Genomic DNA, 16,642 nt, shown 5'->3' with positions numbered 1-16,642 from the left:
TAGAAATTCTACTGAACTTAGAAGTAGCCTTTGGCTTTTAGCCAAAGGATGTTTTTCTCCATTGATTTTGTTTTGGCTTTTTTGGTTTTCGTTTTTGTTTTGGGGTTGGTTTGTTTGTTTGTTTGTTTTTTGAGGTGCATGTATTCATTATGTATCTTTGCACAACTGTTTAGGATGGAAGAGCTACTGTAAACCAAGATACAAGACTGGACAACAGAGTCATTGATCTGAGGGTAAGGAACATGCTGTGTTGCATACTTGCCTGCAACTGTTTATTCTTCACATTTCTAATCCACAAAGCAATAGAAGTCATAAATTTGATGGAAGTGTGTTTTTTGCCAGAGGAAAAATAAACAGCTATTTTTTTTAGTTGTGAGTGGCATTGTGAAAACACAGGGGTTTTTAATCCTAAGTATTCACCTTCCCTGACATTAATCAAAGAGCATGTATGTCGTGGTTTAACCCCAGCCAGCAACTAAGCACCACGCAGCCGCTCACTCACTCCCCCCCCCCATCCAGTGGGATGGGGGAGAAAATCAGGAAAAGAAGTAAAACTCGTGGGCTGAGATAAGGACGGTTTAATAGAACAGAAAAGTAGAAACTAATAATGATAATGATAACACTAATAAAATGACAACAGTAGTAATAAAAGGATTGGAATATACAAATGATGCGCAGGGCAATTGCTCACCACCCGCTGACCGACACCCTGCCAGTCCCTGAGCGGTGATTCCCCCCCCCCCCCCCCCCCTTCCCAGTTCCTAAACTAGATGGGACGTCACATGGTATGGAATACACTGGTGGCCAGTTTGGGTCAGGTGCCCTGGCTGGGCATGAGAAGCTGAAAAATCCTTGACTATAGTCTAAACACTACTGAGCAACAACTGAAAACATCAGTGTTATCAACATTCTTCACATACTGAACTCAAAACACAGCACTGTACCAGCTACTAGGAAGACAGTTAACTCTATCCCAGCTGAAACCAGGACAATGTATTAGTAGTTTAAAGGTGAACATTTAGGATTTGGCATGTGGCCATGTACATCTGGGCTTTTTTATTTACAAAACTCAAAGGTGGCTGAATAGGGACAATTTAGAGACAACGTTTCTTCTCAAATGTAGTGTTTGATACCCAAAAACTGTAGTAAGAGCTCAGTTTTGAAGTGCAAGATGGAAGTTCTGGATTTAACCTGTAACTGAGGTGCTGTAATACATGTCTTGCAAGTGAAATTGTACCAGGCCATGATACCAGTCTCATTCTTTTTGTTTCCTCCACAGCTTTTGTATCTTTTTCTTTTTTTTTTTTTTGCTGAAACATCTTTCTTCATCCAGGTCATAGAGACACAGCCCTCTGTGAATTCATATAACTCCCAAACACGTACTCTTTCTGATCAGCAGCAAAAAACTATCTACTAAATCACTTACAGGACTTCTTTTTTAGTGAAACAGCAACCAAGACTGAGCGTGTAACTAACTAACTGTTCATACTGACATGAGATTTTCTGGTCTCTTCCCTTATTTGGCTCTCCACAATAAAATTTGAATTAAATTTTCATTGAATGAAGAGTGTGCTTAGCTCATTTTTATGGTGCATCTAGTACTGCCTTCAAAGCTCTGATAATGGCAGTTTCCTCAGTAAATATGGACCTAGGAAATAAAGCAAAAAAGTCGGTTATTTATTGGAAAATTTGGAAAAATTCTGGCACTGAGATGCTTAAAGCATTTGAATATCTGACCTCCTTATTTCAGCAACTAACACTACTTGTACAAACTGTTCTACTTGGACCAAAGTTAATTGCTTTTCACTTGACCTTATGTATAATATTGAGCAACTTCAATTTGTGATTACTTTTCAGGATACTCGGTATTTTATCATGTTGGTCTTTTCATCTGTGTCTTTAAGCCTTTGATGAAAAGAATTCTATACTAATGGTTGAAAGTGAAAATCATTTAAAGGATCATCGGCTTATGGTAGTGGTAAGGCAGTGCAGTAGATTGAAGGGAGAACTCTGGGATGCTTGAAGTGCAAGTTTTACTTGAACTTCTGGTGATGAAGAAAAATACTCAACAGCACTCCAGAGAAACTTAAGAAAATCCAAATACCTGCATAATAAACTGGAAAGAGCCATGAACCTCAAAGAGAACAGAGAAACAACACAAAGGGAAACAACAGTTCAAAATACTAGCTGAAAATAATGGCATGAAAGTATCCTTGGCTGTAATTCAGATGAGGGCATCTGCCGAGTAAAACCTAAGAAGGTGTATAGTAATGGAAAAAGAAGGAAGACTGTAATGCCAGAATAATCACAAGAGATTTAACAAAAAGGGGTGGGCTAAAATTCTTCTGTCCCTGTACACATTCAGTAGTCCAGCAGGACTCTCCCAATACTTCTTATATATCTCTGCCAGTATAGTAGTCGAACATTAGTTGTCAGTATTCTGCCTGGAGGGTACAGCTGCTGAGCTAAGTGAATGCTGCTATAACCTTTTCTAACTTATATGTCCCAATCATTGTCGGTACACCATTTATTCAGCAATGTTTGGCACCTTGTTTTGAGGTCTGAACCTTAACTCTGCCTTCTATAGAAGCTATTTTTCTCCTTAGCTCCAACAGCTGCTGCAGTGTGGTGCTAAACAGCTATTTCATGCTGAACAGGAATTCAGGTTAACTTTTTACGAAATTGATGGAAGGATGAAATGTCAAATCTCAGTACTTCAGTGCCTGATGTCTTGTCCTGTGCATGCACCTGTGGCTGGATGTAATCTGGCCACAGCTTTCCCTTGATTAGGCTTAGGTATCTATCTTGCCTTCCTCCTACGTACAGGCAAAGTTGCTGTCTCTGACTGTGTCACATTTCTTTGTGTGTGTGTCTTCTGTTGCACATTTCATTATTTGTTTCAGAACAAAAGCAGATTATTTTGGAACAGTATAGAATCATAGAATCATTTAGGTTGGAAAAGACCTTTAAGATCCTCAAGTCCAACCGTCAACCCAACACCACCATGCCCATTAAACCATGTCCTGAAGTGCCAAGTCTACGTGTTTTTTGAACACTTCCAGGGATGGTGACTCAACCACTTCCCTGGGCAACCTGTTCCAATACGTTACAACCCAATATAATATCCAATCTAAAGTAGGCTCATGCCTATTCATAAGTTTGCTTTGTTTGTTCTCAGGAGCTTGGCTTGTGCAAAAGAAGATTCTAAATAATTATGTGTTACTTTGACCTGGTTTTTAAACGGAGAGCTGAATAAGCAGAAGAGGTATTTAATGGAGAAAGGGGAAATCCCAGTGAGAATACATGTGCTTATATATATGTGCGCATCCTAAGCACTGTATCCAGTGGAATCACTGACAGGGACACGACAGCAGTTTGTCCTTCAAAATAACTGAACCACCCCCACCCACCCCACCCCCGTAGTACCTGGTTTTCAGTGATGTGGTTGCGTAGACTGGAGCTGTAGTACAAATGGGATTTCAGAGAACCCCTAGTGTTTCGAATGTGCTGCATAAGTAGACATATTCTGAGGAGAATTAGAAGGCATGATGTGTTGAAGGCTCAGAGGGATATCTGAAACCATTGTTAGCCACTGGTCTCCCATACCTCTTCCTTCTAGGAGAACCAAATCTTGGGCAGCAGGGAAGAAATGTTAACAGAACAGTTCTAACAGAGATGCTGTGATGATCTGTTCCTACAAGTGTGGGAGGAAGTCCAACCACAGATATATGTACCATTTAGTTCTGGTTTCCTCAGTGCCCCAGTTTTTTAAGGAAGAAGGAGGTCATCGAACATCAAGAATAGAGATACTATTTTTTGGAGAAAGAGTTAACAAATGCATAGATCTTGGCCAGGATCAGGCTAAAAAAGTCCTTAGTATGGAATTTAAATTATTTTTGTCCATTTAAATACAGTCTTTAATGTAGTTAAGTAGTTTAACTAATTTTACGTTGTGATTAACCAATGAGTTCATTGGTTAGGGCCAAATCATGATAAAGTGGAGCTGTGAAACTCGGTTATTGCATGAGTGAAAGGGACTGGATTTCCAAAAATGGCATCACTCTATCCAGCTGTGATGTATACCAAGGAGAGCTTGATTATGATGCAGTAGAAGGAGTGCAATTAATAAGAAGAAATTACATTAGTGGAGATGTAATATGCAAAGTATTCTACAAAGATTGCAATACTAACATTCTTGTGTACATGTGAAAATAGATTGAGTAGTGCACTGTATTTTTAAGAATCTTGCAGTTTGGTTGCTGACAAAGTTCTCCGAGAGGTGTCTGGTAGGTTTTTTTGAGGTTAGGGATGCGAAGCGCTTAAAATGCCAAGATCCCAAGCTATTGCTATAGTTGTTATTCTGATGTGTGGAGGGAAAATGGTGATTATTTAGGGTGGAGGGGTTTTAAAAATCCTTTCCAAGAAATGATGACTGAGGAAGAATGAATCTGTTCCTGATGGGTTAACTCATAACATACAGATCACATGCTTGTGGAGTAGAAAAATTGGGGGTGTAGAGACAAGAGAGATATGATTAGAAGGAAGAAGAGTCCTTGTATAGACCAGATTTTCTTTCACATAACCACAGGTGACTGTGAGGAAGAAACCACTGTTGACCTAAGTATCTATTTTTCATGATAGCTTAATGAAAGTCAAAACAGTCGATTCTAGAGATGTTTGACTTACTGTTCCTTTATTGGAACAATTAAAAAAGTCAAATTGGAGCACTGATTGTGTTTCTAAATCTTTACTTTTCTGCTGTTCTTAAGTTTAACTGAAGTATTCAGTGATGTGTAGACTTTTCATGTCTGTAAAACCCCTACAGAAACTGTACTTCATTAAGATCTGTGGTAGATGAAAAATAATGAAGAAAAGACAAGTGAAACACTGGGTTTTGGGTTTTGCTTCTTAGTTTGTCTTCCTCTGAAGAAAAAATCAGTTCAGGTTCATCCAGTTTTAACAATGGACCTGACTGATATCCTTGTTCTGGCTTATTTTTCATGTCCAGCAGGGTTTTTATCTTAACAGTATCTGTCCAAATTTGATTTAAATTATATGTATTTTGCAGTCCTGATGCTATAATTGTGTCTGCTAATGCACAGCTCATTGAGACCAAAGCACAGTCTTTTTAGGGTCAATATTACCCAGTTTAAACTGCTCAGGGTAGAGCATAAATATGAAACTATCTTTAGTAGTTTATGGATGTCAGACTATGTTATATGATAATCCAGCTGTACATCGATCTTAATGCAGTTTTTGTCAAAATACTTGATAACTTCAAGCTTAATTTCATTGTGTTGAATTCAGTTTGCTCATTGCAAAAGCTGTGTTTTTCCTGACCGAATTCAAGCTGTAATGAACAAGCAGATGTAGTTTATTTTGTTGTGGGTGGTGATTTGATAGTGAAGACATAACACAGTCGCAGTCATTTAGACAACAAACTTCATGTTCATGTCTTCTTATACTGTAAGTAATACCGAAATCTAAATAAAAATTGACTTGAATCACTTTGAGGTTAAAAAATTGTTATCTAACATGTATCCTATCTCCTAGCAAAACCTTAATTTCTCATACATATAGTAGAGGAATTGCAAAATTATTTACATTATTTAGAATAATGTATATTACTTAAAAGAATATAGATTACATTATTTTCCCTTTTTATTTAGCCTACTTATGTATTTAGTGATTTAGTGGTAGAAGACAGGTAGTTACAGCAGGCAAACAAAAGCAAAACTGAGGTGAGAGTGGAACAAATTCTACAGCTGACGTGAGAGTAAAAAGAAAAGTTCGCAACTTTGCACGGCTGTGCCTCAGTCGCACCTCTTTGAGATATGATCATGTTAAAGTGTTAACTGCCCTCAATTCTGTTGAAACCCATTTGTTGGTCTCTGGCAACTTACATGGCTATTATTCTAACACTGCAGCTTGTGTTGAATGAGACATGATAATTGCTTTCATAATCTTGCTTATGGTGTTAAAATATGTTCTGTTCTGGTATTACTAATATTTTCCTTTGTAGCATTTAAATAATAAACACACAGGTGAGATTAGAGTGATGTTACGACTGAAACTTGTATTTCAGTATTGTTAGCTAAACATTTTTTTCTGCTGTCTGTAAGAAAGGTGATTATTAAAAATAATGAGTTTTCCTGTAAAAATCAATTCTGCAGACCAAGTTAAAACATTAACACTGTTAACTGCAACAGCATCTAAGTGGCATAAGTTTGTTTCTGCTTATCTCTTGAAGGAATATTTACTGTCTTTGCCATAGTCTCAGTAAGATAGTTTGTCAATATATATGTGGAAGAATTCATATTAGAGTGAACATTACAGGAAAAGAATGCCATGGCAAAATCTTTCTTAAGGCAAAGGTAAAAATCAATTCATTTTGACAGCTGTCTCTGTCTGTAGTTTGCCATGTTGTACCTAAGCGTGTTAGCTCAAATGGTATCTGTATTACCTACCATTGTACCAAACATGGTAATATACATACCAGCATCCCAGTTAAAGACAGGATAACAGCTTGAATTATTTTCTCCAGATAAATTCACTCTCTTTTTGTCCTGAACATTATACCAGTGCAAAGGATGTAATTAAAAAGTTGTGCTCCATGTGTAGATACAGAATCATCTTTAAAATCTTTGGAAAGTTGTAGTGGCACATAAAACTTTTGAGGTCATCTGTTTGACTCCACTGCACGTTGACAGTTGCAGTTCTTTAGGAGCTTATCTCAAATGTCTTGTTGGTCTGTTTAATTCTTACAAGGAGACTGCAATATCACAAATTCTCAACAGTTATCCCTGTTGGCAGTCTCTGAATGAATGGGCACTGAAACTCAGCTACCTTTGGTAGAAAGAAGAGTGGTCTTGTCAGATCTAATTTCAGGTATGGAGAATTGCTGCTTGTTCTCTCCTTGGTCTATAGTTAAATAAAAGCTTCAGTGTCCAGATCTGTGTATTTGGCTGCTTTCAAAAATGCTATTTTTTAACCATGATTTATCATTATAGATGGGATTAGGAAGACAGGGTCTTTGCTCTGCATCCTCAGTAAACCAGGAAGAGTTACTACCTAATGAACTATTGTTAGTGGAGAACTGTGTTAGTTATTGACTGGCTGTGTTTTTGTGCACACTTCTAGGTCAGACCAAGTAATTGCTTTCAGATTGGATTTAGCAACCATTTTTCTTTTTCCTAGGACTGTATGACTTAGGACTGTATTCTTACCTGCTGTGGCATGAAACTGGTGTTGGTTCATCAGAAGGGTAGAGTAGGCATTGTTGCTGTCCTGCTTTAAATGAATGTTAAACATTTTGTCTCTTAGCATTTTTAGAAATTTGTCTAGTTTATCAAAAACTGTATTGGTAAACCCAAATGTGACTGTTTAAGTTGTCATCTCTTGGAAAATGTCTTTCACCTTCTAAGTATGAGATGGTTAAGGAAAAAAAAAAAAAAAATCCCTTTGAAGCATCCCAGTGCTTTGATGTAACGCTGTCAAATTATGCCCAGAACTCAGGCAAAGTCTTAGTGTATGTCTGATTCTGGGAGAACCATGTGAAAAAGTTTGAGGGTACTTTTGTAACTGTTGCTCAAAACCTCATTTCCTTCATTTTGAAAGTAGTGGGAGTAGCGGCTGTGGTTAATGCTATCAGACAGTGAGAGCTGCTAGCTATTATTTACTGGTCTTAACCACTTACACTCCTGAGAAACTATATCGGTCAGCTAAAATTGCAAGTAACTCCAAATTACTGCAGATCTGCAGTATTATTACAGTTCTTTGTTTTGGTTTTTCAGTGAAGTGATATCTTTATCTTGCAGAAATGATGGATGCAGCTTTATTTCAACGTATCTACTGACTGACTGTCTAAATTTGGGTGCTTATATGATTTGTTTTGGTTGGGGGTTTTTTGTTTTGTGGTTTGGTAGGAGTCATGTGAAAAAGCCCACAAGGCTGCTTTTACCCTAACTGAAAAGTTGGGTACCTTTCAGAAAGGAGAAGTAAACAGTGCTATGACGCAGATTGTCGTAAAGAACTGTTCTCTTAGTTGTTTGCAAGAATTCGTTAGGTTTTATATACGCTTCTAGGTTGCTAACTGTCAGCTTTTAAAACGCTGCAAGCACAAAATCAGATATGGGTTCAGTGTTTTCAGCATTCACTAAGGGTTATTTTTTTTGCTTCATGCTAAAGCTCAAGAGTGTTACAGGAACATTTAGTGGAGGATTTGCTAAGCAGATAAGTAGCTTGACTGTGTCACGTACATAAACAAACAGAAGATGATAAATTCAGCCAGATCTACTTTTGCTTTCATCTAAATGTACTTTCAGAGTAAATTCTAAAGACAGAAGAACTGCAGTTCATATGATCAGGTGTTATGTGGACTGTTTTAAATGCTAGGAGTTTAGACCTTGGTTTGGGGATGTTTTTATGTCAGTGTTGTATGTGGTTAACACATGGCTGTGTTTTTACATGAAAAATGTTGTATTTGGTAGCCTTTAATAGACACAAGCATATCTGCTTTATTTAAGTTATTGAGGGCTTTACTTTTATCATGCACTGTATATTACTGCAGCTGTTCTAGTTCAGTGTGCTGAAAATGTTTTTAATAGGTTTAGTGTTTTTATTCAATTTCTTACTATAAAACCTTTATTTGCAGAAGCACATCTCATAAATCAGTGATTCTTTAAATGTAGAATTGACCATACTGCCTCCTTTATAACTGAATATGCCATAAATTGAAATGAGGAGTTTCTCTTGTTTCCTTTGCTGCTTCTTTTTGCGTAATAAACAATTACTGATTTGCATTTTTCTCTGTTTAGGCAAATACAATAATCAAGTGTTCCTAAGAGAAGAGATTCATCCTTCCAGCTGTCCAGAAAAAGTAACAGAGTCAGGAAAAACTAACTTAGGATTCATTATTTTATCTTCTTCTTATAGACCTCCACTAGTCAGGCAATCTTCTGCCTTCAGTCTGGTATTTGTCAGCTTTTCCGAGAAACACTTATTCACAAGGGATTTGTGGAAATTCAGACTCCCAAAATCATTTCAGGTATTGTATATGTGATCCAGCAGCTACAGATCTGCTTCTTTTACAGCTGCTCAGCGTTCCTATCTGCCAAAAATTTAGTAAGTTTTTATTTCAAAAAGATAAAGTTCTATTTCTAATTTAGATGCAACATAGCAAACTTCTAGCAGGTATCAAAGTTGTTCTTTACTCTTCTCCTGACTTTGGATGTTAAAAGAATGACAAGACAAATATTACATATACACCTGATTTATGTACTGTGCAGTGCATGTAAAGTTTTAATTTGGTTAAATACAGATGTCTGATCATATGCATTGTTCTTCAAATCAGTGTTCTCAATGTTGAGCACTGCCAGTTCCATTCCCAGTATCAAAAAAACTAATTTAGATTAAAAGCAACTTCCACCATAAAGAAGTTACAACAAACATATCGTGGTATAAAATATGATGTCACTTCTTTAGCAGTGAGCATATGGCTGAATAGAAGGTGGTAGATCATTTTTCTGAAACTGTGGCACAACAGCTTCAGCCCAACTAGAAGTCTAGAAGTGTAGATTTTGCTTCTAGTTCTGTTGTTGACCTGCTGTATTGTTTTCAAAAGTCACATTACTTGATTTGCTGGTGGATGTTTTTTTACATCTTATTGGTGTTCTTTGAGGTTTTGTTGATGTTGCTAAGACATACGGCATGGAAAATGTAGGGCAGAATTTCTATAGTATTCTTATTGTATGTGCATTCATTGTATGCATACATTTTGCCTACTGAATTTTATACTTCTGTCTATATTTTTGAAGACAGCTCTTGATTGAGATTAAAAAAGGGCTTTTTAACAAAATACATGTAAGCAACTATTCTTTGAACATGGAAAGTATCACTGTACTATAAGATGAAGTAACTTTTTTCCTGGAGAGGCAGTTGAAACAGCATGAATTACTAAAGAATCCCAAGTAGTTTCTTTACGTAGGACCTTTGAGGAAGTGTGCTATTCTTACTGTGCAGTGTACCACTGAAAGCAAGCAAGCAAGCACCCTATTGTTTGGATGAGATCATATTTTGTAAAAATAACTAAGTTAAGTCGATTTAAATCTCATAGCTAGTCTAAGATTTGAGATTTTTAAAGTTACCTATATTCAAAAATACTCACTGAAACCATTTCAGTGGGAGTAGTGCTAATGAAAGAAAAGAAACATTAATCTCAGTGGAATGGTTAGTAACAATAATAATTGGTACTTTACCTAGAGTTACCTAACATTAGAACTTTCACAGATTATTAACTAATCTTTCACGCTGGCATGCTTTTGTTAGCAAGTTAGGCAACTATAACTCTCATACCACACACTGGGAAATGGAAAGGTAAAGTGACTCAGCTAATAGTTTTGGTAGGCAGTTTGCAGTAAAGGATTCAAATGCATGTGTTCTTGGTTCCTATTCTCTCAAGGTAACCGTCTACAAAAACAGCCTCAAACTGAGAAAAAGCTTTATACCTTTGGCAGATGTCCTCTGGTAAATCTAGGTTTGGCTCTAAGAGAGATGTCTGCAGTTAGAGAGGATGGTCCTGGCAAAACAGGATATGCGCTTTCATCTCGGCCTCTGCAGTTAACCCGTGGAAGCCTACGTCACTGATAAAGGCTGGTTTCCACAGCAGTGTTGGGCTGCAAGTAGATGTGGTGGTACAAGCATGCATTCTCTGCTGTTCTCACTCTAAGATGATGGACGGGTGGGAATAGTAACATTTTAAACTATCCCAACTAAATTTGCAGATTTGCAAGACTATGTGTGACAGTCCTGAGCTGCAAAACTTCCCTTAGCATTAATGGATGCAAATTATATCTTTTTCCTCTAATATACTTTGAAGAAAAAAAATCTCCTGATCTGTAAATGTAAGACAAATAGTCTATAACTCTACCTCTGATTTAATTTTTACATTTTTATTTTAATAATTACTGCAAGGATTTGCTTTTCAGCTGCCAGTGAAGGAGGAGCCAATGTGTTTACTGTATCATACTTCAAAAGCAGTGCCTACCTGGCTCAGTCCCCACAGCTGTACAAGCAGATGTGTATATGTGCTGACTTTGAAAAGGTTTTTTGCATTGGGCCAGGTAAGAAAAGTGTTGGTTTATCCACAGTGTGAAGTGTGCAGTGATGGCTTTTAGCAGCTGTGGTACAAATAAGATAACACGCACACTGAAAGCTTTGAATGGTTTCACTTAATATAGTTTCACTTACCAAACACAAATTTCAGTTGGGGCGACTAATGAGAGTAAAGTTGATAGAGAAGTTGCTGGAACAAAACTAAAATGCTGAAATAAGCATGGAGTACTCCAGTGTCTGCTATTCTGTGAGGAGAATGAATAGAGTTGCATTGGAAATTGATGATATGATGAAGTTAGTAAAACACTGTGGTTACTGAAGCCATAGTTTCCTATTAACCATGCCCAGCAGTTGCCTAGTTGCCTTTAGTTGCCCAGTAGTAAGCAGTTAAAACAGGCAAGCTAGGTTTTATGTGCTTCAGATTGCATATTAACATATACTTATCCCTTGGTTTTGTATATGTACCAAACAACTTTATTTAGAAAACGCATACGTTTAACTGGGCTGTCAGTAAATAATAAAAAATTAGTAATTTCCAGGCTCATGCTCTCTTTCTCAAAAGCTGATAGGACATGGCCTCTTTAGGTGGTAATATAGCATTTTTTTTTCTAAGACTTCAAAGACAGGTTTAAAGATGTGTAAACTGGAAATGCTGGAGAACAAGTCAGTAACAGCTTGTAAAATAAAAATGCAAGTAATTCAGAAGATCTTAAATTTCTTGTTAATTATTAACAAATCAGCCATGGTTTATAAGAGGATCTGTTTATATTAGACTCATCTATCTGAAAAAACCCCAAACCCACAGAACACACACACGTGCACAAGTTTATTTCCTCTGAAAAAGGCAGTTTTCAAATATGAACGTTCGTATGTGCCTGAAAACTTGTCTGTTTTTTCCACTTCTGTCTGTTGGTCTGACAAGAGATACTGCCTCTCTACAAGTCTTGTCTGTCTTGTATCTTTGAGCACCATAGCTACAATAATGCTGTCACTGTTGTTATAAATGATGCTCCAAGGCAGCTAGTTTTCTTTTTGTTTTTCAGTGAGAATTGTCATGTCTAAAGACAGCATTGTCTGCCTGATCCAAATGCTGATGTGATTGATTGTCAGTGTTATTTTTCAAAATGGAATGATAATTTCAGGTCAGTTAGAATTTCTGTTGTTTAATTTTACAGTATTTAGAGCTGAGGACTCCAATACACACAGACACCTGACTGAGTTTGTTGGTCTGGATATTGAAATGGCTTTTAACTATCACTATCATGAAGTGGTAGATGAGATTGCAGATACCTTGGTGCAGATATTCAAGGGACTTCAGGAAAGGTAATGAGAGCATTTTCCATTTCATGAGCAACTTTGTTTGTTGGAGATTTCTTGCACTGTGGTATGAAATGGGTAAGCATTTTATCCTCAGCTTGTCAGATAATCATTAGTAATCTGATTTACAACAGAACGTCAGACATTTTTGCTTTGCTCTTAACTATTTCTTTGTCCCTGACTCTTAAAGTTCATTCAAGCCATAGGCCAGTAAACTATTTTTAGCCTGACTTGCATCTCCTAGAGTATGCTAGCTTGCACTAAGAAAACTTGTTTACTGTTGAATGGACTTCCTAACAGAAATGATCCATCATTAATTTAAAACATCCTTCTTTTTGTGCCACTACAGGTAGATTGATTGTTCTATTTTGCAATTAATATTTACTGTCTAAGAAAGCTTTTCTGAATCAAATTTATTGTAACAGCCTGCATCTCTGCTATGAAAGCAGCAAAGATGATTTTCCATTATTCACAGTCTAAGTCATTAAAAAGCCAGGCCAGAAGTTTAGGAAGTGTTTTTCATTTACTTACAAATTAGACTATTTTGCCAGCAGAAATGCAAATCTTTTCATCTGCTAGAAGGAAATTTCTCTTTTGTATTTGAAATAGGATATTACCCAAATCAAAGAAGAACCCAGGTAAATATTAAAAATCAAAGGAATGATTTCTCACTGTCTTTACTGTGAAAATTTGACCTAGTCAATTATTTCTTACAAAAGGAATAGAACAGAAGTATTAGTAAAATATTAACATGTATATCACTGAAGTAGATGCATTAACTTACATGAAACATTTCATTAGGATTGTACAGAATTTGTCCAGAAGTCGCTATAAAAGTTTTTTTATGTTGCAAGAGGGACCTCTTGTGGCAAAATTTTATTGCCATTGCAAAATCATTATTAGATGCAAGAAGAATACATTTCTTGATTGTTTTTTATTTTGCTTCTGTTCTTGTTACTCCTATATAGATTCCAAACTGAAATTCAGACAGTGAACAAACAGTTCCCGTGTGAGCCATTTAAGTTTTTGGAGCCAACTCTGAGGCTGGAATACCGTGAAGCTGTGGCCATGCTTAGAGAGGCTGGTGTTGAAATGGGTGATGAAGAAGATCTGAGGTACTTGGGCAGTACAAAAATGTGTCAGAGCCTTGTGAAAGTGGTAGTGAAGTGCCAGTTTTGTACTGTGCAACTGACAGCCCTTGAGAAGGAACCACAAGCTTTTAGAGGAATAAGCAGTACTCATATCCAGATTTCTTGATAAATAAATGGATATGAAAATAGTCCTTTCTTCTAATATAGGCTATATGTACGAAGTCTGAAATCCAAAAGAAAATAACTTACAACATAAAGTGAGAGTAACTTCAACCTTCTAAGGATAAGAAGCATTTGTTTTTCTAACAATTGCAGTCCTTCATGTGAATTGTCACATGTTTTTGAATAGGATTAAACAAAAAGATTCTTCAGTCTTAAGGTCTTTTTTTTCAGTAACACCTTCCTATTTCTTCTTTCCAGGAAAATGATTAAGCAGTCATGATTGCATTCCCATTGATTTACTGAAGGATGGGTTTAATTAACTGGATATAAACTTCTCTAACGACACCTAATAAATTAAAACTTTTCTGTCCTTTCCCATATTATATCCATTAGGATAATGTGTGATTTTACAGTTAAACGATCTGCGCATCAAAGAAGTTTCAATCGTAAGAGTTTGCTAGAGCAAAATAACTTCCTTAGCAACTGCTTATGGTGTTTCTCACTTATTGTGCCTAAGAAGAAATGGCTGCATAAGGTATATGCCAATAGGAAGTAGAGTACACAGTTCTTCAGTAATCATAATCTGATGACTAAGAAGTAGTTACATTAAGAGCAAGAATATCTTAAGATATCAGTTAATTTAAAGGATTTCTAGGACCAATACAAAATATTTAGGAACAAAAATAAATATACTTTATTTCTGAAATTTCTGTCTGCACAATCCAAAACATTCAGAAACAAGTACTGGATTTTCTAAAGGGCAGGGTGCAGCAGATCTGTAGCTTGAAATCTTTTTAGCTTTATGAAGTGTATAATCAGGACAAGTTATAATCACTTAATTTTAATGGTGATAATCTTTTTCAGCACACCTAATGAAAAGCTTCTGGGCCGCCTGGTAAAGGAAAAGGTAACAATTATTTTAGAATAAATAAATTTGTCATTGAATCTGAAACCTGATGTCATGGAGTCATTGGGTTGGTATAAATGCCTACTTCATGTAAAACAACTTTTTACACACTGATTGAGAATACAGTATCTCGGAACACGCAGAAGTTGTGAAGAGTTTGTGATCAGCATAAGCATTTTTTAATTGTCTGACTGCATTCCCATTTTGCTGCTGCTTATTTAATCTACTGACAGTTTTGTCTTTATCATTAATAAGCTGTTTCAAACCATTTTCAATCTTTCATATTTATTTCTATCATCTGTTATACTGAGCACACCAAACAGGATAGAACGTTCCAAAACCAGTTTTTACGATAATAAAAAAAAATACCAAACCAGATTCTAACTAAATCTATAGGAGAACACAAGATCTTTGGGAAAAAAATGAGTACCTGTTACTACAGCAAGACATTTTACTGCTGAACATTTATAAGTTTATACTAGAAGTAGTTTTGGAAAACTGAAAAAAAAAAAATACACCACTTTTATTGATAACTATTATTTTTTAAGATAATACTGTCAAATTTGTGGAAAGTTATTGTAAATCTTTATTTTATTTCAAAGATGCACTGGTTGTGTCTTCTTGTAATTTGTTCTTTAAATCATTTTCTCTTGTACTAACTGTTTCAAATTACCTTCTTTCAGTATGATACGGACTTCTATATTCTTGACAAATATCCTCTTGCTGTGAGGCCTTTTTATACAATGCCAGACCCAGTAAACCCTGTAAGTAAAATTCTTTGTTGTTGTCAATAGGGTTTTTTTTGTAGTTTAAATTATTCCCTGTAGGGATAACTTGACAAAATAGATAAAGTATATTTATATGATCTGCTGTTATAATTAAAATTCTGATAACAAGATTAGGTCAGTGTTACATGACTTGTAAAGTGTTTACAGTTACTCTTCACTGGTGAAAACATACCAAAAGAAACAAATCTAGCTAAAACTGGGAGATCTTTGTGAAGAGATCTTCATGGTCAGAGCACTGCTGCCATCACTGAAAAGAGGCAAAAACATTTTTCTACGGCAACAGGCACTTTAACAGAAAAGATGCTTTTTTACATTGTTAGAAATTCCTCAGTTTATTCCTAAATCCAGGGTAAATATCTTTAGAGCATCTTTTGCTGGGATAGCTACATGCAAGCGTAATGGTTTTTCAAAGGGCGTGTGGATCAGCTTCAGTTTTTTCAGTCAACTCCAGTGTAACGAGAGGAGCGAAAGGGGCTGTAATTCCCGGGCAGACTCCGAATATATTGCACTCTTAATGCACGACTTTGGATATCATAAGTGAACTTGAGAGGTGCATATTTGCCGCCTAAGGATGGAATAGCTCTAAGTGGGAAATAAACTCATCTTTGTTTTTCCAGAAAAACTCTAACTCTTACGATATGTTCATGAGAGGGGAAGAGATCTTGTCCGGAGCTCAGAGAATTCATGATCCTCAGCTGCTGACAGAAAGAGCCCAGCATCACGGCATCGGTAACAAGTCAAACAACATGAAGCTGAATTGAAAAGAATATAAATCATGATTGGATTTGTTTCCTTTAGAGGAAGAATTTGGGGTAGAATTTGTTGTATGGCAGTAGTGCTAAAATCACAGTACTGTTTCATTCTTGATGTTAATCTATCTAATTCTGTTTAACTATTTTACTCTAGAGTGGTGGTATTAAGAAACTAGCTAGTTTCCCAGCAACCCCTTCATGAAAAGGAATTGTTTCTGAAGACTTTAGAGAGAATGTAATGCAGGAAATACCTTCAACAGAATGAGGGTAGACAAACAAGTTTCATTTGGTTGTGCCTCTCTGTACTCTCACAAAGTTTTTACAGAGTACTCTAGCAGAGTCTTGGTTGGCTGTCCTTTTTAAATCTTGAACAGAGAGCAAATAAGGAAGAAGTGTCTGTTGGTGAAATTAAAAAAAAAAAAGACTCGGCAGGGACAAGGCCAGCAAGTAATAGAAGGGTAAAATAGTAAATTAGGTGGAGATCACAAGAGTAGAAGATTAAAATTATGCTTT

General features: G+C 36.3%; 1 protein-coding gene across 1 annotated transcript in view; it reads left to right on the top strand.

Annotated features, from left to right (window-relative positions):
* The window catches only part of DARS1 (aspartyl-tRNA synthetase 1), a 42,723-nt gene that overhangs the window by 23,235 nt on the left and 2,846 nt on the right, over positions 1-16,642 (top strand). The window contains exons 7-14 of the mRNA XM_075028933.1: positions 174-233; positions 8,935-9,046; positions 10,986-11,120; positions 12,288-12,435; positions 13,398-13,544; positions 14,547-14,589; positions 15,273-15,353; positions 15,995-16,106. Of these exons, the coding sequence (XP_074885034.1) occupies positions 174-233; positions 8,935-9,046; positions 10,986-11,120; positions 12,288-12,435; positions 13,398-13,544; positions 14,547-14,589; positions 15,273-15,353; positions 15,995-16,106 (838 nt within the window). The remainder of the gene's footprint in view (positions 1-173; positions 234-8,934; positions 9,047-10,985; positions 11,121-12,287; positions 12,436-13,397; positions 13,545-14,546; positions 14,590-15,272; positions 15,354-15,994; positions 16,107-16,642) is intronic.

This window comes from Buteo buteo, chromosome 5, assembly GCF_964188355.1.
Source record: "Buteo buteo chromosome 5, bButBut1.hap1.1, whole genome shotgun sequence".
NCBI classification, from domain to species: domain Eukaryota; kingdom Metazoa; phylum Chordata; class Aves; order Accipitriformes; family Accipitridae; genus Buteo; species Buteo buteo.
Note: the sequence above shows the minus strand (reverse complement) of the source record. Positions and strands in the feature narration are given on the sequence as shown.